The sequence below is a fragment of the Rattus norvegicus genome, chromosome 5, assembly GCF_021556685.1.
Source record: "Rattus norvegicus strain SHRSP/BbbUtx chromosome 5, alternate assembly SHRSP_T2T, whole genome shotgun sequence".
In the NCBI taxonomy this organism is placed as follows: Eukaryota; Metazoa; Chordata; class Mammalia; order Rodentia; family Muridae; genus Rattus; species Rattus norvegicus.
This window is the reverse complement of record NC_141538.1, coordinates 157917501-157938536: the sequence shown is the minus strand read 5'-3', so window position 1 is coordinate 157938536 and position 21036 is coordinate 157917501. Positions and strand designations below refer to the sequence as shown.

The 21036-nt window shown below is 52.1% G+C and overlaps 2 protein-coding genes across 2 annotated transcripts in view; both read right to left on the bottom strand.

Annotated features, from left to right (window-relative positions):
- Positions 1–371: 371 nt before the first annotated feature.
- On the bottom strand, positions 372–16591 carry Tas1r2 (taste 1 receptor member 2). Its single transcript, NM_001271266.2, is given in 6 exon segments — positions 372–1715; positions 3063–3186; positions 8528–8737; positions 10441–11217; positions 14084–14384; positions 16370–16591. Coding segments are annotated over 6 exon segments (2532 nt in total). The 5' UTR covers positions 16561–16591; the 3' UTR covers positions 372–786.
- A 4080-nt stretch (positions 16592–20671) lies between these two features.
- Positions 20672–21036, bottom strand: part of Aldh4a1 (aldehyde dehydrogenase 4 family, member A1) — a 25551-nt gene continuing 25186 nt past the window's right edge. Inside the window, 1 exon segment of the mRNA NM_001134698.1 lies at positions 20672–21036. This exon segment is cut by the window's right edge and continues 1167 nt beyond it. The gene's annotated coding sequence lies outside the window, so the exon portion shown is untranslated.

The window sequence follows — 21036 nt, the reverse complement described above, 5'->3', positions numbered from 1 at the left end:
GAGCACCTGCTGTATACATTTTAACCTTATTTTGTGTTATATCATGAGTTCTCTCTCTCTCTCTCTCTCTCTCTCTCTCTCTCTCTCTCTCTCTCTCTCTCTCTCTCTCTCTCTCTTTCTCTCTGCAATCAGGCAACCATGCTGTGACTCTCCCCACATCTCTTCCAGAAGAGTGACTCATGCCAGCTTCCTTTCTATTTCCCTTTCTTCAGTCTCCAAACGTCAACATCTGCTACAATGACTCCAACTTCAGAGGTGGGCAATTGTAGACTTAAAGACATGTTGGCCCACCGTCACCCAGACACAATGAATGCCCAGACCGAGTCTATGCCCTTTCTCAGGAAACCTCTGACATCAAGAAGGGACATTGATTTCACCGGAGGGAAGTTTATTCGTAAGCAATAATGAAGGGCCCATGATGCCCATCTGACCATTAGAACACAGGAGCCCCAGTCTCTGCTTCCCAGGAACTCAGATACACAGACATCTGGCCTCACAGCCACTAGCCACCAGCTGGCTGGGAGCCATGGGCCACGGCCCGCAGGTGCTCACTGTGACCACCAGATGGCAGTGGTAGGCCATCCTTGGAGCCCCATAGGGCGCCTTGGTGGTTTCATCTATAAGTGGGTGGTAGGTCCTGGCCAGTGAAATGGCTTGGGGGTCGGGGGAGAGTGCATCATGGGTATTTTAAGCGCTATGTGGGTAAAAATAGCTACGCTGCAGAGAATGGCAGAGGAACACCATTAACGTGGCCGGGGGCTCTGCTGCTGAGGCCGGTGGGCGGAGCTAGCTCTTCCTCATGGTGTAGCCCTGGATCATGCTATTGAAATAGGCTGAGGTGTTGCGCTCCGGGTAGAAAAGGATCATGTAACACTTGGGGCCAAAGTATCCCAAGCCGATGGCCAGGAAGTTGAGCACAGTGACCAGGAGGTCCATGATGGTGACCAGCACGCCGTCGTGCACAGACATGAAGGTGCAGAGGGAGATGGAGGAGGTGAAGGAGAAGGTCATGCTGAGAGTGATGAACTTGGCTTCGTTGTAGTTGGTGGGCAGCTCCTTGCCCATGTAAGCGAAGCTGAAACCCAGCACAGACAGCAGCAAGTCCATGCTGGTGTTGAACAGTAGCCCGTTGCGGTAGTTAGGGTGGCACGAGAGGATCATGATGTTGGGGTCATCCGGGTCGGTCCGGCCAATGGGGTTGATGGTGGTGGCCAGCATGTTGCCCACCACCAGGGCCACCTTGATGGCCGTGATGAAGGCCACGAAGACATAGGGCCCGTGGTAACGCATCCAAAAACTGTAGGCACTTGGCAGGCGTCTGGCCATCTTGAAGACACACACGATCTGGAAGGAGCGCACGGTGATGCAGGATAGGCAGATGGAGAAGCAGACGGTGAAGAAAGCCTGTCGGCAGAAGCATGAGAAGACCGTGGGGGGCCCCACATACACGGGCACCATCCCAAACGCCAGCAGCAGGGGCACGAGCATCAGGAAGCACATGGGGCCACCGGCCGAGCGCACCATGGGTGTCTGGAAATGTCTCCAGAAGATGAAAAGAATGGCCAGTGTACTGAAGAAGCCCAGGGCAGCCAGTATGGCCACCACGATGGTGGGCACTTCGTGCCACTCCAGGAAGGTAGGCCGCCGCTGGAAGCAAGTGATGTCGTTCTTGTAGGACCACATGGAACCCGGGCAGGACAGACAGTTAAACTCATCTGCAAGAGCCCACAGCAACCCCAGTCAGTGGGATCCATGTACGAGCCCCCCCCCCCTTCCTTGTGTTCTCTGGGCCTGGACCCTGAGGCAGAGAGAGGCTAAAGAACTCCTATCATTTCCACGATTAAGCAAAGTTTCCCTGCCACCTCATCTCACGGACCAACGGAGACCAGCCATGTTAAGTCATTTTTCCAAAGTCACAAAGCCGGTAAGTTACCAAATCAGGACTTAAACTCATGTCTCCTTGCTCGGAACCCACCAATTTCAAGACCTTTCTGCCAAGATATCGTTCTCTAGGGGAAGAGACCTGTAACCACATCTTCAGCGGGGGTGAGAGGTTTTTTTTATGTGTTTATATAGTGTGTGTGCATATGTGTATGTGCATGTGTGTATACATGGGTGTTCAGATCAGAGGACCATATCAGTATTGTTCCTCAAATGCCATGCCTCCTTCCTTCCTTCCTTCCTTCCTTTTCCTTCCTTCCTTCCTTCGTTCGTTCCTTATTGAGACTAGCTCTCTTTGCTTGCCTGGAACTCAATAAGTTAGCTAAACTGGCAAGCCAATGAGCCCCAGGGAGCCACACGCCTTGACCTCCCCAACACTGGTTCCAAGTGCACGCTGCCATGTTTGGCTCCATTTCACATTGAATCCTGGGGATCAAACCCATGTCCTTGCAAGGTAAGCTCTTTACCAACCGTGTCTCCCCGACCCCACAGAGAGCACTGAGAGTCTATAGATACTGTGGTGGGTACCAGAGATGGAGAGCTTCAGAGACCAGTAAAGTCTGTCCCCTGTCTACAGACCACTGAGGCTATGACAGGCCACCAGAAGCCTTCCACACACTTGATCAGCACTTAGCCAGGGCCCTGCTTGCTGCTGGGCACACAACAAGTGTTTTTATTCAGAGGTGAAATCACCAATTAGTTTTTAATCAGGGAGGCCAGGCGAGAGCTTTTCACTCAACCCTGAAGTGTGTTAAACACTGATGTGAGTCTAAACACTGGAGTCAGTGGTCTAGAAAGAGAGTGGCTTTCAACCAAGAATTCAGTCAATGGGGACTGGGGAGGTGGCCCAGTGGGTGACCTGCTTGGCACACAGTGTGGGGACTGGTCCTGAAGTACCACACAGAAACCTATACTGGAGATTTCACTTCATGGGAAGCCACAAGACGCACCAGGCCTGGTCTCTAGCCTGTGGATACTTGCATCCCTGGGGAAGCCCTCAGAGACCCTGACAAAGTGAAGGGACCCCTGAAAACTCCAGAACAGAGTGGGGACGCTGAGCCATGAACTGAGGCCCTGAGATCTGCTAATGAAGTTCAGAGCGGGGCTGATGGGACCCATACCTGCTGAGCGGTTGAGGTAGGTGCCTGGCATACAATCCAAGCACTCGAAGCAACAAGGGTGGAGGCCCACAGACTTTTTCATTTGCCCTGGCTGGCAGCTCTTGGAACACATGGAGACAGGGACCTGGAGGGAGGAAGGCGAGAGACTCTCAGTCCTCTTTCCTCACCCTCTGGGAGGCCCCTGCTCTCTCCCACACCCAGCAAGATGCTCCTCAGGAGAAGGTAGCCTGATCCTGTCTGAACTGCTGTTAGAACTGGATCTCTGCAGGACTCTCTCAGTGTCGCCTGTCTGTGGCCTAACCCAGGCCTCCACCCTCTGGTAAAGGCACCGAAGGGTGAAGAGAGACTTCAGAGGATGCTAACGAGATAGAGTGCAATAACCAGGGTCCTGGTAGCCATCTTATCACAAAGAGGACATCGTGGCCATCTTGGTGGGGGAGGGTTGAAAGCTATTGAGAGACCCTGTATCCATCCTTGCCTGAACGGTCACTATTTATTCTGTTACCATGTTTCCATGTTACCTGCAGCTAGGACTCCTGGTTGGTTATTTCCTTCTGAAGACCCGGGATCTCAGGTGAGCTAGAACCCAAGGGCAGTGCCCGTGCCTACTGTCTCTACCGCAGAGGAGCCCAGCACACAGAGGTCACCAAGCACAGGATGAAGGGATGTGCTATACACGGAGGAGACATTGGGACTGAAGATGAGGGGTGTGTCACGTCTGAGCCTGGTGAGGGAGCCACATGTGGATAAGACCATGGTAGAGGTAGGAGAAGGGGCGATGCCTTGGGCAGCCACAGCTCTGGGTTGGGTACAGGCCTTCCTTGTACCTGGCCATCAGATGGCATATCTAGATAACTTGTCACCTCCCTAGCACTTCACAGAGAAGCCTGAGTGACTTATGCTAGTCCAAAGTAAACATCTATGGGCTAAGATACCTCAGCTAGGAAAGATGTCTGCAGCCAAGTCTGATGACCTGAGTTCAATCCCCAGAGCCCATGTAAAGGTGGGAGAAGAGAACAGGCTTCACAAAGTTGTTCTTTAACCTCCATGTGTGTACCACAGCATGCATGCTCACACACACACACACACACACACACACACACACACACACACACACACCATCACCACCACCACCAATACCACCACCACCATCACCATTACCACCACCACCACCACCACCACCACCATCACCACTACCACCACCACCATAACAACCACCATCATCACCACCACCACCACCACCACCACCACCACCACCACCACCATAACCACCACCACCACCACCATAACCACCACCACTATCATCGATTTAAAAGAATTAAACATCTAACCCACTACTGGGCTCCCTGAGCCGTATGGGGACTTCTGCACCAAGAACATGACCATGCACTGTGTAGGTACACTGCTCTCAGCACAGACACACATGTGTCCTTTATCACATTGCCAGGTCCCTCCCACCTCTGAACTCAAGCTCTCTTACCAGTGCCTGAGTAGCCAGATCGGGCCTGCCTGGCACCCTGAGACCTGACAGTGGCTTTCATTCACCCTTCCACGAATGGTGACTCTGGAGAAATAACTCCATTGGCAATGTGTTTCCCACAAAAGCTTGAGGCCATCTCCAGAACTGAGGTCACAAGCCGGGGTGTGGTAGTTCGTGCCTGCGGATGCTGGTGCTGGGTAGTTGGAGGCTGGAGGATTCCTGAGGCCTGCTTCCCAGCCAGCCTAGCTAAATTACCAAATCCTAGGTCCCAGTCTGAGACCCTGTCTAAAAAATCCAGGCAGTTGGGGCTGGGGATTTAGCTCAGTGGTAGAGCGCTTACCTAGGAAGCGCAAGGCCCTGGGTTCGGTCCCCAGCTCCGAAAAAAAAGAACCAAAAAAAAAAAAAATCCAGGCAGCTGCGAAGGTTAATCTCTGGCCTCCACGTGTCCATACATACACGCTCACCTGCACACACATGTATGCACACCTGCACACACAGGAACTTAGAGCACAAACTGATGCCAGATGTTGGGGTGTGACAGCAAAGTCGGTAACGCAGAGCCCTGCTATAGTGAAAGCAGTGTCTTCATGAATAAGATGTACCATTATAGATGCCATGAAGGATACTAAAGCAAAAATGCTACAGAGGGGAGCTTCACTGAGGGTGGCTGTTTTCTAGCTTGGTCAGGGAGAGCCTAGAGTCCCCACAGTGAGAAGACAGAAGAGCAAACTGGGAATTAGTGGGAAACAGCAACTCAGATCCTCAGAGAACTGGGCCGGGGGTGCCTAACATAGCCCCAAAAGATACAGGTGGATACATGCATAGGATATTCAGGAATACATAGAGCGTTCTAGTATGAAGGTACTTGCGTAAACACATACGGCCCTAACAAGAGAGACCTAAAAGTACACAAAGCGAGAAAGAACGGAGGGAAAACAGAGATTGTGTGGTACTCAATCATAACGGGTGGAAATGTCAACATCATATTTTCAATAACTACATAGAACTAAACAGAGGATCCACAAAAAAGTAGAGAACTTGACCAATACCATGAAACAGCGTGCTCTAACGGGACACTATAACAGGACACTCTAACAGGACGCTCGAACAGGACATTCTAACAGGACACTCTAACAGGACGCTCTAACAGGACACTCTAACAGGACATTCTAACAGGATGCTCTAACGGGACACTCTAACAGGACATTCTAATAGGATGCTCTAACGGGACACTCTAACAGGACACTCTAGCAGGACACTCTAACAGGACACTGCAACAAGACGCTCTAACAGGACACTGCAACAAGACGCTCTAACAGGACACTCTAACAGGACACTCTAGCAGGACATTCTAACAGAACACTCTAACAGTTCACTCTAACAGTACACTGTAACAGGACACTCTGCTCTGTAGCAGCAGAACACAGTACCTTACTCACCGAATGCATGTGAGCATTCCCATTAGGTCCGTGCTAGGCTACAATGTAAGGTTTGACCAAATTAAAAGGATCAAAATCAGGGTGGTCATGTTCTCCAAACACAGAAAAACCAACTTAGATAAATAACAGTAGGAAGGGCTGGGGAGACCACTCAAAGGTTAAGAGCACTGGCTGCTCTTGCACAAGGTCCATCCTGGACTACATAAGAAAACCAAAGAAGAGGATTGGAGAGGTAACTCAGTTGTCAGAGTGATTACCCAGCACACAAGAAGCCCTGGGTTTGAACCCATTCCTCCATAACCCAAGGGCTTAGGGAGTGGAGGCGGGAAGATCAGATATTCAATTTCATGCTCAGTTACAAAATGTATTTGAGTCCAGCTTGGGTTAGAGACTCTGTCAACAAGGAAAAGAGAAGGAAGGAGGGGAGAGGTAAAGGAGGAAGAGAAAAATACAACCAGCTAATAGGGATCTTGCTTAGCATGTGTAAGACCCTGGGCTTGATCCCATCCCCATAGAGCACACAAACAAAAAAATAAGGAAGGACCTAAAATCACTGGTGTTCACTAGACTTAGAGTCATAGTGGTGGGATTCTGGTCCCCACTGGAGAGACATATCCACAGCAAACCAGCTGGTTCCTCTGAGGTCTTCCCACCAGTGGATGAGAGGGTCACAGAAGGAGGGGGCTTGGGCTCTCACAAGAAGCTGCATGGGTTATGCAGGGTAGGCAGCTTGGCACCTGAGGACAGCCCTTTTATGCCTCTGTCTTGGGGACATTTATGGTCAGGCAGCTGGGGGGCTGGGGACCTTAGGATGGAGGTTACCATTATTCTATGGAGTCCCTCAGAGCAGCCACAGCCAGTGAAGGAGGGGGACTCCAAAATGGGGTGGAAGAGAGGGATGGTCACTGCCTGTCATTTGTCCACCAAATGTCCCCTTTGCACAGACGGGGCTGCCTAATATCGTAAAGGCTCGGTGATCCTCCAGCCTCAAGCAGGACAATCTTGTGCAGTCATCACTGGCTAGCACCTCGCCTCAGCTAGTAGGCCGTGCCTTCTACTCTCTGCCATGGGGCTACGGTATAAGATGATGTCCGTCAGGAGCTGTGAGGCACCTGAGACCTGGAACTCCAAGGGCTTCGCACTCCACAGAGCAACCTGTGGCTACCAGAGGATGGGATCCAGGCAATCCATGCTGCACATTTCTCTCCCTTGGGACCCAGCTCTGAGGCAGATCCTTGGAAGGTAACAGGAAGATGGTGCTACTGTGGGCCAAAGCAGTGTGTGACTCGAGGACATTCCCTGGGTCTGGCTTTTCCTCTCCTCTGCTGCAAGCTTTCCTTATTCCCCAGTCTTGTACTTGGAGGCATGTCTGTGATAATCTATCACACATGACCCATGCCTCAGGCTGTGCATTATGGGAATGTAGACGGAGTAAGACCTCATAGGTCTTAATACCCATGTCTTAACTATATGACTTGACTCTATGGTGGGGTCATTGCCTATATAATTAAAGAAAAGAAGGGTCCCTCATCTGAGAGAACTGGGATTCTTACACAGAGGGGATATGTGGAAACTGACAAGACCACAGAGAGACTCTCAGATGACAAAAATCAGTGTGGAGCACCCACAAGCTGAGGAGAGCCAGGGAGTCCCAGCAAGCTGCCAAACAGGAGAGAGGCCAAGCAGGTCCCTGGCCTCTGCAGGGACCAGCCTCACCTCCCCCCTTGGCTTCTGCTTGCAGAACCCGAGAAGAATGTCTGTGGTTCCAGCTCAAGAAAACAGAAAGACATCGACCTGACTCACTCCACAGACTCAACAATGGTGATTGGCTATAGCTGGAAGGCTATGCAGAGAAAACCTTGACCTTAGACAAGCTGTGTGGAGTTAAGGAGATAGTACAACCTCTCTGTGCCTTCGGTGATCTAGCCTATACAATGGGGAGAGCAGTAGCCTCAGTCCCTGGGATGATGGGTTATCCTCTCAACTTGGTGAAATTTAGGATCTGAAAGGATGAACCTCTGGGTATGTCTGAGAGGGTGTCTCTAGAAAATCTTAGCAGAGAGAAGATCCACCTTGGATGTGGGTGGCACCATCCCATGGGCTAGGGTCCTAGCCTGAATAGAAAGAAGAAAGTGAACTGAGCACCAGCCCCCCCATCTCTCTGCTTCCTGTCTGGGGATGTGATGGGGGTCCACCACCTTAGGCTCCGGAGGCCATGCTCTCCTGCCATGACAGACTGTGTCCTCAGACCCTGAGCTTCTGCACCCATGAAGTGCTTTTAACCAGTTGCTCAGTGGTAGCATCAAGGAACGTGCCTGACCCATCACCTCAGGCTAATCCTGGAGCCACATGCACTTCAGCGCAGGGCTGTGAGCAGAAGCCCCTGACTCCCCGTCTCCCGGAGCTAAAGCCCCTTCAACTCCATAGCTCTCAGTTAGCAAAGAAGGACCCACAACCCAAAATGGAGACCCCTCCAGCTATTTCTGACACATCCCTAGAACCCCTTCTTGACAAGCACCCAGGCGCTAGCTACCCTCCAGGCTGACCGTGTTGTTGGGGGTGTACCAGGACACATTGTTAATGTAGGTTAGCCTCTTGCTGGTGGGAGAATAGGAGGCGATGCTTTGGAAGGGATTCTGGCTCAGGTCCCACTGCCACTGGATGATGTCCAAGAGCATCGGCATGTCCCCTTGTTGGTCAAAGAAGAGCCGGTTACCCAGGAGCGTGAAGTTGACGTGCCAGATCTCCCTGAGTAGCTGGAGGGGTCAGAAAGAAGAATAGCTGAGCTGGCACCAGACGGGAACAGACATCTGATTGTCTACCCCACTCGCCACCCGCACGCCAGCCTCAACACCTGCCTAATGGGAGCACTGGGGACGTGGAACTGTCAGGTGGTGACTCTGGAACCTGAGGTACCTGGAGCTAGGTCTCAACCTGGCCACTGTAGCCCTGTGAGGCTTTAGCCCTGCTGCTCAATCTCTCTGGACTTATAGTTTCTTGACAGAAGAAGCTTCCAGTTTCTGGACTCTGGACCTGCATTAGAAACTTAGAATGGGGGCTGGAGAGATGGCTCGGCGGGTAAGAGCACTGACTGCTCTTCCAGAGGACCTAAGTTCAATTCCCAGCAACCACATGGTGGCTCACAACCATCTGTAATGAAATCTGATGCCCTCTACTGGACTGTAGACAGCTACAGTATACAAGAAAGAAAGGAAGAAAGAAAGAAAGAAAGAAAGAAAGAAACAAACAAAGAAACAAAGAAACAAAGAAACAAAGAAACAAAGAGAGAGAGAGAGAGAGAGAGAGAGAGAGAGAGAGAGAGAGAGACTTAGAATGGGAGTTGGAGAAATGGCCCAGCAGTTAAGAGGCTGCTCTTCCAGAGGTCCTGAGTTCAAATCCCAGCAACTGCACGGTGGCTCACAACCATCTGTAATGGGATCTGATGCCCTCTTCTGGTGTGTCTGAAGACAGCGACAGTGCACTTATATAAAATAAATACATCTTTTTTTAAAAAGGAAACACTAGCTGAGAATAATGCTTTCTTCTCCTTTCTCCTAGGAGTCACCTGGGGCATCCCTCAGGAGCTCTCTCAACTGCAAACATCAGCTGGAACTGCCCCCCACCCATCATTCCCACACCCCTAAACCAGGGGGTCAGCTCCCCAAACTGGTGCTAGCTCAGACGTGCTCCCAACAGAGCAGCCTGAGGCTGAACTGCAGTCCTAGCTCAGTTCTTAGCTGGCTTTGTGACTTTGGCTCCCTGTGCCTCAGTTTCCCTCGACAACCGTGAGGACACATCCTGGCGAGCGCATGGCAAGTGCACGTGTGCCCTGAACAGTGGCACGGGGTACCTGCATCTCAGCACTCAAGAGCTGGCACGCGGTGGGCCGCCAAACGCCTTTCAAAGAACTGTACCTTTCAAAACACAGGTACTTAGGACTGGGGGGCTTAGGTTCTGCAGCTATGGGATACGTGGCTGAAATAGAACAGAGTTGGGCTGCTCTCTCTCTCTCTCTCTCTCTCTCTCTGTGTGTGTGTGTGTGTGTGTGTGTGTGTGTGTGTGTATGTGTGTGTGTGTGTGTGTGTGTGTGTGTGTGTGTGTGTAGCGTATGTACAGGGTGGGTAGTGTGCCGATGCACCAGCACAGAGCCCAGAAGAGGACATTAAGTGTCTTCTTTCCCTTCCCACCTTAATCCCTGGAAACAGAGTCTCTCACTGAACCTGGAGCCCCATTATTGGACATCAACACCAACAAACCTCCCGTCTCCACACGCCCCAGCATTGGGTTTATACGTACACACAGCTAAGTCCAGCTTCTTACATGGGTGCTGGGGATTCGAACTCAGACCCTGTGCTTGCTGGGCATCTGGAGTTAGGGGATGCCCTGTGGCTTCCTGTACCCTTTGCCCAGACTACAGCATGGCAATGGTGGAGTCAGCCCCTGCGAGTTTAGGACCTACCTGCCACGGGTAGACCTTTTGCTTGGTGCAGCGGACCCGGTTACAGCCGAGGAGTCTGTGGAGGGCATGGGCCACCGCGTAAACTGCCGAGTACACGCTGTAGACCACGCGCTCCCCCGAAAGTATAAGGATGTTGTTGAAGGACTTGGTGGTGTTCAAGCAGGCGTCACAGTCCTGGTTGCAGGTCGTCCGCAGGTTGGTCGTGTTAGGCACGGGATACCCTGGCTTGTCACGGCGCACTCGGAACTGACTGAAGCCAGGGATGGACACCCTCTGGATGGTGACGCCCAGAAAAGTACCCGTGTGGCGCAGCTCCGTGAGGTTATGCAGAACTGGGTCGATAGCCCAGGACTCAGAGGCGATCCACACAAAACCCGTGAAGTTCCAGCGGAGCACCTCGTGAAAGAAGCTATACAGGCTCAGCTCGGGCGAGAACACCACCACGACGCGCGCCGAGGTCCGCCGCAGCTTGTCCAGGATGTTGTCCAGTTGTCTCTGCTCCTCGGACCTCATGACCTGGCTGGACTCAGGTATGGGCAGAACCTCCTGGAAGGCAATGCAGATGTCGCTCGTTTTGGTCAGACGCTGGCTCAACAGGTGGCTGTTCTCGCGGCCGTAATCGTCGTCGCTCACCAGCACCACAATCCAGTTCCATTGGAAGTGAACCATCAGCTGCACCATGGCCTCGATGTGGTGGGTGGCGCTGGGCACTGTGCGTAGCATGCTAGGGAAGTGCCGCTTGTCCCGCAGCTTGTCGGAGATGGCGCTGTATGTGATCTGCCAGAGAGAGGTGTTAGCAGAGGGGTTCCATCTGACATTACCCTGGTGACCCGTACACACCCAGTGTGTCTATGCTGTCATCATCATGGCCACCTCAGTAAATGCAAGGTCCTACTATTCACCGTGCCCTGGCTGGGTGACCCACATGACATCCCGTGTTCGCCTAGTGCACCTGTCACGTGTCACACCCTGGCTAGGTGGTAACATCTGTCTCTTCCCTGTTTAGCAACCCTGACTGAGCTTCTCCCACCTCATTGTCAGCCATACACCCTCTGCTGTGACCTCAGTGTACCCCCAAATGAGGCTCCCAGCCTCTTTTCTCTCCCACCACACCTTCTTCCTTCCAAGACTCATGCAGCCTCTTATACAAAGATCATTTCTAGGCCTGCAACCCCATCGTCCAACCCCAACCTCCCTCCTGAACCTCAGGCTTGGATTTGGGAATGTCCACCTCCCATCTCAAACTTGACTTTTTGCCCTTTAAGCTTTATTGTGCATCTGGAATGGAACTGACCGTTGCCTGGAACCTTTCCCAGATTGCACCATTGTTTTAAACACGCTGACGATGAACCATCTGGTGTTATCCTCCCGAAGTCTGATCCAGGTTGATGAAGACAACCTGAACCAAGCTTCCAGACTCGCCTCTTCGAGGATCACTGCCTGCAGGGTCCCCCTCATGGAAAGAATCCATCCCTTCCAGTTTCTAGGTCAAAAACTGTGATGGTGTCTCTGTCTCACACAACACACGCCCATCCAGTTCCTTCAGATGTCCCTTGAGGGTGTCCATTCAGACCCATCAGTGATCTCTACTCCATCCCAGTCACCACTCTCAAGGCCCTGGCTCTGCTCACTGTGCCCATCAGGTGCCTCTTGCCGTGGCATCTGCTAACTCTTAACCTGGAATGCTCTCCTCTCGGTTGCTCGCCCACACACCTCCCCTGTGATCTGCACAAACCCATCTGATCACCACATTGAAACGTCCAATCTCTCAAGCCTGTTTCAGTCTCCACCCAAAACCCTCTACCCCCACCCATGGCTATTTTTGTTGTTGTTTTGTTTTGTTTTCTGTTTTGCTTTTGGGGACAGGGTTTCACTGTGTAGCCTTGGCTGTCCTGGTATTCACTGTAGACCAGGCTGGTCTTGAACCCACAGAGACCCACCCACCTCTGCCTCTGGAGTGCTGAGATTAAAGGTGTGCATTACCATGCCTGGCCTCCCCTGGCTATTTTACCATAGTATTTCTAACATTCTTTATCATTCATTCATCCATATGCATTTCTGTGTCTTCCCATAGAAGACAGATTGCATGCAAGCAGGGGTTTGTGCTTGGTTCTCAGCTGATTCCCTAGCACCTACAACCATCCCTGGCACACAGTAGGTATCCAGGAAATATCTGTTAGATGGATAAATGGATGAACTCAACCCTGGACCAGACATAGCACATCAAAATGTTACTACCTGTTTAGCACCTACTAAGTATCTGACCCCACTCTGGGTACTTTGCAAGGTAAGAGCTGCTGCAGCAATTCCAATATTTGTGCCAGCTTACTGTGTGACAATCTGACTTATAATTAATATCCTATACCTGTGCTTGACTGGGCACTTTCACCCACGCGGCTGGTGACAATTAGATCAATAGCTGTCAGAGCCTCACAAGACGGCTGAACAGGTAAAAGCACTTGCTGTCAAGACTGAGGATGAGTTTGGTCTTTGAAGACTCACTCGGTGGAAGGAGAGAATCAACTCCCACACCATTCTCTGACCTTCATACATGTGCCATGACACATGCATGTACTCTCTCCCAATAAGTGAAAATGTAATCCAAAAAGATTTAAGAGATGCCAGGAGCAGCCGTCCATTCCTTTAATCCCAGCACTCGGGGAAGCAGAAGCAGAGGCAGGTGGATCTCTGTGAGTTCAAAGTGTTAGCCTGGTCTACAGAGTGATTTCTAGGATAGCCAGGCCTATGTAGAGAGACCCTGTCTCTTGACCCATTCCCCTACCCCCCACATTTAAAAGATAATAGCAGATGTTCAGCACTTTGGGGTATGTGTGTACGTGTGCACATGTGTGTATGTGTGCATGCATGCACATGTGTAATATGTGTATGTGTGCACATGTGTATATGTGTGCATGTGTGTATATGTGTGTACACACACATGTGTATTGTGGACATGTGTGTATAGGTTCACATATCTATACACACATGGAGATCAGAAGTCAACATTAGGCATCTTCCTCAGTCACTCGCTACCATATTTCTGAAAATAAGGCCTCGCTCACTGAACCTGGAAATCACCAGTTTGCCAAGACTGGCTGATCAGTGAGCTCAGGGAATCCCCCTGTCTCCACACTCTCTCCCTCACTGCTTGTCCAGATTTTTTTATGTGGGTGCCAGAGATTCAAATTCAGGTCCCATGCCTGCACACTTTACCATCTGAGCCATCTCCCCAGGCCCTAGTGGCACTCTTTGAGGGCCTACTATGAGTGAGTCAGGCCCTGTGCTAGGCAACTGAGCAAGCTAATACTGCCTGCTCTTTAGTCCTCATTCTAGAGAAAGATGCATTTTGTGGTAATGACAACATTGCAGACCACCTACTGTGTGCTGAAAACTCTTTCGGGTTGACCACTTTAACCTACAGACAGTCCTGGGATGGAGTTTCATCAGCCCACTTTACAGATGGGGAAACCAAGGCTCAGAAGGATGAAAAGATTTGTCATAGGTTTCCCAGTAAGTCAGTCCTAAGCCTAAACGGCTGTCTGCCCCTACTCATGTTCCCACCATGCCTAACAGGGAGGAAGAGCTTCCCACCTCGGGACAGCTGCCCCTCTCACTCTCCCCTGTCACATCTCCCAGGCATCACCTGTGGGATGAGGAAATGAGAGAGAATGTTGGACACGGTAATGGCGGACTCAGAGTTGTCGGGGCCAATGACAGCCACCACGTGGGGCATGTACTGGCTGTAGTCTTTGAGGATGGGCAGGAGGTCGTCGTCCTGTGCCAGGAAGTAGAGCCCAGGGTGGATATTGTTGGAGAGGTAACAGACATCCACCATCTCGTAGCCGAGCAGCACGCCGGGTAGCAGGGAGCTACAGTTGTTGATCTCCTCCACAGCGAAACGCATGGCCTGCATGAGGTTGTAGCCCAACACCTTCATGGTGAACCTGCAGGGCCATACACAGAGAGGGGTGTGTCCACAGGGAGAGGGGACTAGGACAGATGGCTGTTCTGTTCCCCGCATGAGAAAATATGACAAGGGACACTCTAAAAGGTTCTGGCAACCACATTCCTGTCACTACCGTCCCTATGACCCTGTGATCCCTGTGATCCCTACCACTGTCCATTCACACCCACAGTGACCTCCTCCATCACTGCCATCCCCGCTGTCACTGGCATGTCCCACACTCCCAGCACCGCCACCACCATTGTTACCATATGTTTGTGATCATCACCGACAACAATGACATCAGCACCACCACCACCATCGCCAACATTACTGCCCAAACCATCATTATCATTAATATCATGACCAGCACCTTTACTACAGCATTGCAACTACCACCACCACCAAAACACCATCATTATAACTATTAAAACGGTCACCATCACCACCACCACCATCACCACCATCACCTCCACCACCACCACCATCACCACCACCATCACCACCACCTCCACCACCACCACCACCACCATCACCACCACCTCCACCACCACCACCACCACCATCACCACCACCATCACCACCACCTCCACCACCACCACCACCTCCACCACCATCACCACCATCACCTCCACCATCACCACCATCACCATCACCACCATCACCTCCACCACCACCATCACCACCATCACCACCACCACCACCACCATCATTACCACCACCATCACCACCACCACCACCACCACCACCATCATTACCACCACCATCACCACCACCACCATCATCACTACCACCACCATCACCACCATCACCACCACTATCACCATGACCACCACCACCACCACCACCACCACCACCACCACCACCATGACTACCACCATCACTCCCAACCATCCTCATCACCACCATTACTGTAACCACTACAACCACTACCAACATCATCCCTACACCCATGTTAACTACCACTGTTATCAATAGTCAGCATTGCTAGCGACATCACCACTTCTCTGCCACTAGCACTGACCTCATCATCACAGGCATCAGAGCACTTAGCACCAGCCTCCCAAGCCTCCCCAGCCTCCTCTGCCTCCTCAGTCTCCCCAGCCTCCCCCTGCCCCAGCCTCCCCAGCCTCAGGTCCACACAGCATCCTCTTCATTGTCTAAGTAGTGAATTCCCACAGTCGGCTCTTAGTTAGTTCACTCTCTCCCCTCCCCCTCCCTCTCCCCTCCCCTTTTCTCTCCCCTCTCCCCCTCCTGTCCCCTTCCTACCCCACCCCCCTTTCCCCATCACCCAGAATGTTTCTCTTTCTGAGCAAGACCAGGATGACTCCTATATGCACTCAGTCTCTAAGTGGTGCTGTCACCCCAAATGGCTCACAGAAGGGGAAGGGGGACTCCCCAAGCCCCAAAGCACTCCGTGTCTCCCCAACCACAACTTGGGAACTGCAAGGCTCTCCTCCAGTGTCCAGTTCAGAGCTCACTACCAAACGCCACCTTCTGCCTGGCAAGGCAGAGCCTGATGTCTAGACAACACTTTGACATGGTCTTATTGGGGGTGGGGGCTCCCCCGTTTGTCAAAGTGGCTAAGGATGGCTTCAATGGTGACCCAGTGAGTTTAAACACCCAGTCTTTCCAGGGATGTAACACAGGGACAAAACAGGTCTCCGGATTGCAAACAACCGCTTAAAATTTCAACAGATGGTGCAGGAGGGGTGGGGGTAGAGGGCACTGAGGGCTACAGGCTGGATCTAGGATTGGAGGGCTGTCACACAGATCATGCAGGGGGCACTGGGAGATAGCAGGCTGGATCTAGGTTGGGGCTTGGTGCACAGACCATGCAGGGGGCACTAGGATCTAGGATTGTGGGGCAATGACTTAGCAGATGCACTCTGGACCCTGTCCTGGCCTCCTAAGCACTGTACTTTCTAGAGTCCCCACTCTCTGCTCTGCCCCTCCATCACTACTTGTGACTTCACGGGAACTCACTCATTGCACTTGGGCACCTGCAGGTAGCTGAGGTGGGAGATGCTCTTCACGTTGGCATGGAGGGTAAAGAGGCCACCCAGGAGGTAGTCCCCGGCCAGGTGGAAGTCAGAGTTCTCTACCAGCTTGCCTGGCTTAGGCAGAACATGCAGCAGGAGAGACAGCAAGCAGAGTGTCCTTGCCTGGGGACCCATGACAGCAAAGTGACAGCCGTAGAGGATGCCCGGCTTCACTATGGAGCAGGTCAGTCCACACCGAGGCATTTGCACAGACATTTACATAGTGACAATTCTGCCCGGGGATGGGCGGACATCCCTAAGGGCTCCGGGCAAGGGACAGAGACTGGAGCAGGATATATTTGTGAGCCCAGGGGGGCCCACATGGCACAGGAGAACAATGCGTCTTTACGACATGGCTGCACCCGGCCTTCTGCCTGAGCTCATACCTGTGTGGCCACTGACTGTTAAGGTGACAGTCAGCCGTGGTGGACATGCAAAGTGCATAAGGAAGGCAGAGGAGATAGCCGTGGGCACAGTGAGCCCAACCTCGTCCATTGGTTGGCATACAAGAGAAGGAATACCAGCAGGCATGCAGCCCAGAGCTGCCCCCACCCACCCAATGGATAGAGAAGACTGGGATATCCCAATCTCCTTTCCCAACCCTCATCCTCACGGTGCCCTTGTGACCCCTATTCCCTATCTCTTCAGTCTGGTCTCCCCACCTACCCTCCTCCTGCACACACTGGGCGCTGAGCTGGCTTAGGGTGCAGGGTGTGGACTTCTTCACTGCAGAGCCTGTTGTTCAAACACTGGGTAGAGTACTGGGGAGATCTGCACTGGTTCCCCACGGGCTCAGTCTCCACTTCAGCCTCATGGGATGTTAAGACATCTCCAGACTGGTTGGCATGGTGATGTAAGGTTGGCATTCCAGCACTCCGGAGGTGGAGCCTTGGCTGTACAGGGTGCTGGTTCATTTTCGTCCACTTGACATTGTCATCTGGGAAGGGGGGGCCCCCCTCAGATGTAGAATTGTCTCCATCAGACTGACCTATGGGTAGATCTCTAGGGCACTTTTCTTGATCAATATGGGGGGGGGGGGCTTGGCTTACTGTAGGAGGTGCAAACAAAGCCAGCCACGGATAGCAAGCCAATAAGCAGCAGTCCTCCACAGCCTCCAGGCCGCTGCCCTAACTCCCCTCCAAGATGCACGATAACCTATAAGCTGCAAAGAGTCATTGCATTTGCTCAGTGTTTTATCACAGCGACTGGAAGGAAACTAGGGGAAAGGGCCAGCCTTGGCTACCTGAGACCCTGTCTCAAAAGAGAGAGAGAGAGAGAGAGAGAGAGAGAGAGAGAGAGAGAGAGATCTAAAAAGGTAATGAGCAAGGCATTAAGGTTTCTGCAGACTCTCGAGGTGCTTTCTAGATGAGAGCCCACTCCTCCCCACTCCTCAGCAAACTGCTGTCCCAAAAGCCTCAGTGTCTCTCATCTGTGAGAAGCAGATACAACAGCCCCCGCTGCCATTACAGCAGGCTGCCGTGGAACTGAGATCATACTGTGGCTTCGGGATCATGGGGCCCATACACGGGTCCCCATCCCCACTGGATGTGCAGCCTCCAAGACTGAATGATTTTTTTTTTTTATTGAAGCTGGATGACCCTTAGTCACCAAGTGTCCCACTCTGAGGCTGACACCCCAGGACTCTGCTGCTTCATGTTTCATCTGGTCCCCAGCCACTGAGAAGTGACAGGCTTGAGGGTGGAGGCTCAGGGATCGAGACTCCACCATCGGTCAGCCTGTACAAGACGCGGTAGCTGTGTCCTCTGGTTCAGCATCCAGGGGTGTAAACTGAAGCTCAAGACATCATCTCCTGCAACACTGGTACCCGGGCAGCCACCTGTCCTTCGGGGTTCTCATCAGGGAAATGGGTGGGACAGGGCACACTTTTACGAGCCGCTATGAAGGGTGAAATCAGATTTGTGGTACATTTATTGTGTGCATGTGTGCATGTGTGCATGTGTGCATGTGTGCATTCACATGGTGGTCGGGAGCTGCTGCACAAACGGGTTCTTGCCATCTACCCTGTGCATTGAGGGGGATCAAACTCAGGTCATTAGGCTTAGTGGCAAATGCCTTTACCCCAAGTCACCTTGCCAGCCAAGTTAAATTCTCTAAAGCCTTTAGACCAGTGCCCAACACACAGCCTGTGCTCCAGGCCAGCCTGGCCTAGAATCTAACCATGCTGGGCTGATGCCTGAACCAAGGACATGAAGACAAGGCTGGGTAGGAGCAGGTGTAAACCCTGTCATCTCCTCTGCCCCATCCCGCTGAGGCTCCCAGTTGCCCGGTGTCCAGGAGGCAGCAGCTGGTCCCTCATTTCCCTAGACCACATGCTTGAGTGACAGTGTATGAGGTAGCGGGCCGCGGCGACGTCCGGCCACAGTCAAATGGTTCCTGTTTGGACTCAGGGCTGCGGCTGGGTCTCTGGTACACCGCAGGGAAATGAAGGGGCTCTGCGGGTGACCGTGCACACACGGGGACTGACACTGAGGACCATCCAAAGCAGCCTCAGGGATCCCATCCAGGAATCATGTCCTTGAGAGCCGACGGCAGCCTCAAGCCTAAGGGAACAAGGTGGTGGCTTTGAGTCCCCTCCTCCCCCAGTTGGAAGGGTCATTTGTGGCAGTGATATAGGAACCCAGAAGCCAGTGACCTTATGGAGCAGACTGCCCAGAATGCAGGCTACAGGCCGAGACTCGGGTTCAGATCTGCCTCCCCCTAGGCTCACCACCACCCCTGACCTCCGCCAGTCCTGCCACAGAAACCAAATACTGTCCTGGTATGATCAGCTGTAGAGAAGTGCTTCCGGAAGTGCATGGGGTGTGGCTCAGTGGCACAGTGCTCACCTGTCACGGTCCACACTACCCTCTGAGCTTCGCCATGTCACCCAAGGATGACAAGAAGAAAGATGCCGGAAAGTGGGCCAAAAGGACAAAAACCCAGTAAATAAATCTGGTGGCAAGGCCAAAAAGAAGTGGTCCAAAGACAAAGTTAGAGACAAGCTGAGCAATCTCGTCCTGTTTGACAAAGCTACTTATGATAAACTCGGTAAGGAAGTCCCCTACTATAGCTTATTACCCCAGCTGTGGTCTCCGAGAGACTGGAGATTCGAGGTTCCGTGGCCAGGGCGGCCCTTCAGGAGCTACTTAGTGAAGAACTCATCAAGCTGGTTCCAAAGCACAGAGCCCAAGGAATTGACACCAGAAAACACAAAGGGTGGAGACGCCCCAGCTACTGGTAAAGAGGCATGAACAGATTCAATCATTTGGGAAAATAAAACTTTGTTTAGGGTCCATCTTCAGTGCTGTAAAAGCTGCTCGGTATCTCTGTGAGAGATTGGCACCATTCGTCCAAAAACAGAGCTAAAGATGCCATCCTTCCCTTCTGTGAGGCATGGCCAGTGCACCCGTGTTACCGCTGTCTACAAAGGAGTGACTGTGGCCAATGAGCTTGAGGGCTTTGTTTATAGGCATGGCCCCTCACTGCCTCCTTCTGTAGGAACCAGTTCCAAGGGCCACTTGAATGGGTCTCCCCAAGGTGGACACAGGAGTACAGTAGGGAGGTCTGGATTCGAATCCCAGCATCCCTGCTCTCCTGGGAAGTGCTGTGTCGGCTCTGCCCCAGATTCCTCATCTATACAAAGCGGGTGAGGCTGTTCCTACTGGTGGGGCTAAGAGTAAGGAGACAGAGTCCTTGATGTGTGTGTTAGCCAAGGCTCTCCAGGGGACACAGAATCCATGTGTAGGATGGGGAGGTAGGTTTGAAGAGAAGGACAGTGGGAAGATGAATGGGGCAGGCCAGGAAATCAGGGAGCCTCTGCTGCAAATTCCCCGACTGGGCGAGCTCATCCACTGTTCTATTTAAACATTCAATAGATAAGGCCCAGTCACAGTACAAAATGCCTGCTGTGCTTCTTAAAGTCAGTCCTGGAGACACAGGCCGGTAAATCCAGCAACTCGGACGGCCGAGCTACCAGGTTCAAGGGTAACCTGGGCTACATAGTAAGACCATGTCTCAAAACAAGCATGCTGGCGCTAGAAAGATGGCCCACCCGATAGAGCGCTCACTGCTTTATCAGGCAACTAGAATTTAAAGGTAAGCACCCACACTGCACACAGCTCATAAACGCCTGTAACACCAGCCCTGACTATTCCAATCCACCCGTTCTGGCCTCTGTGGGCACCTGCACAAACATGCACGAACATGCAAAAAAAAAAAAAAAAAAAAAACACACACACACAGGAGAAAAATTTAAGAGCTCATTTATTTAAACTTTACTCTCATTCAAGGCACCTTCCACAATGGTTGACCAGGTCTCTGGGTACTGTGGCCCAGCAAAGCTGACACATAAGATCAGCACACAGGGTTGAGAAACAAACAGGTGACATTTCCAATCGTTTATCTGAAATCCACAGGGATTAGCTCAATGATCCTCCGGGTACATGAGGGAATCGTCACCATTTTAGACATGAAAGGTTAGAGAATTTACATGGTTTTTTTGGGTGACCACCTTGGGGGGTGGGGGAGACAAAAAGCCATTTAAACCCAACCACTGGGCACCGGAGTCACTACTCCCTCCAGTGGCATCACACAGAACCATGCGACAAGTCG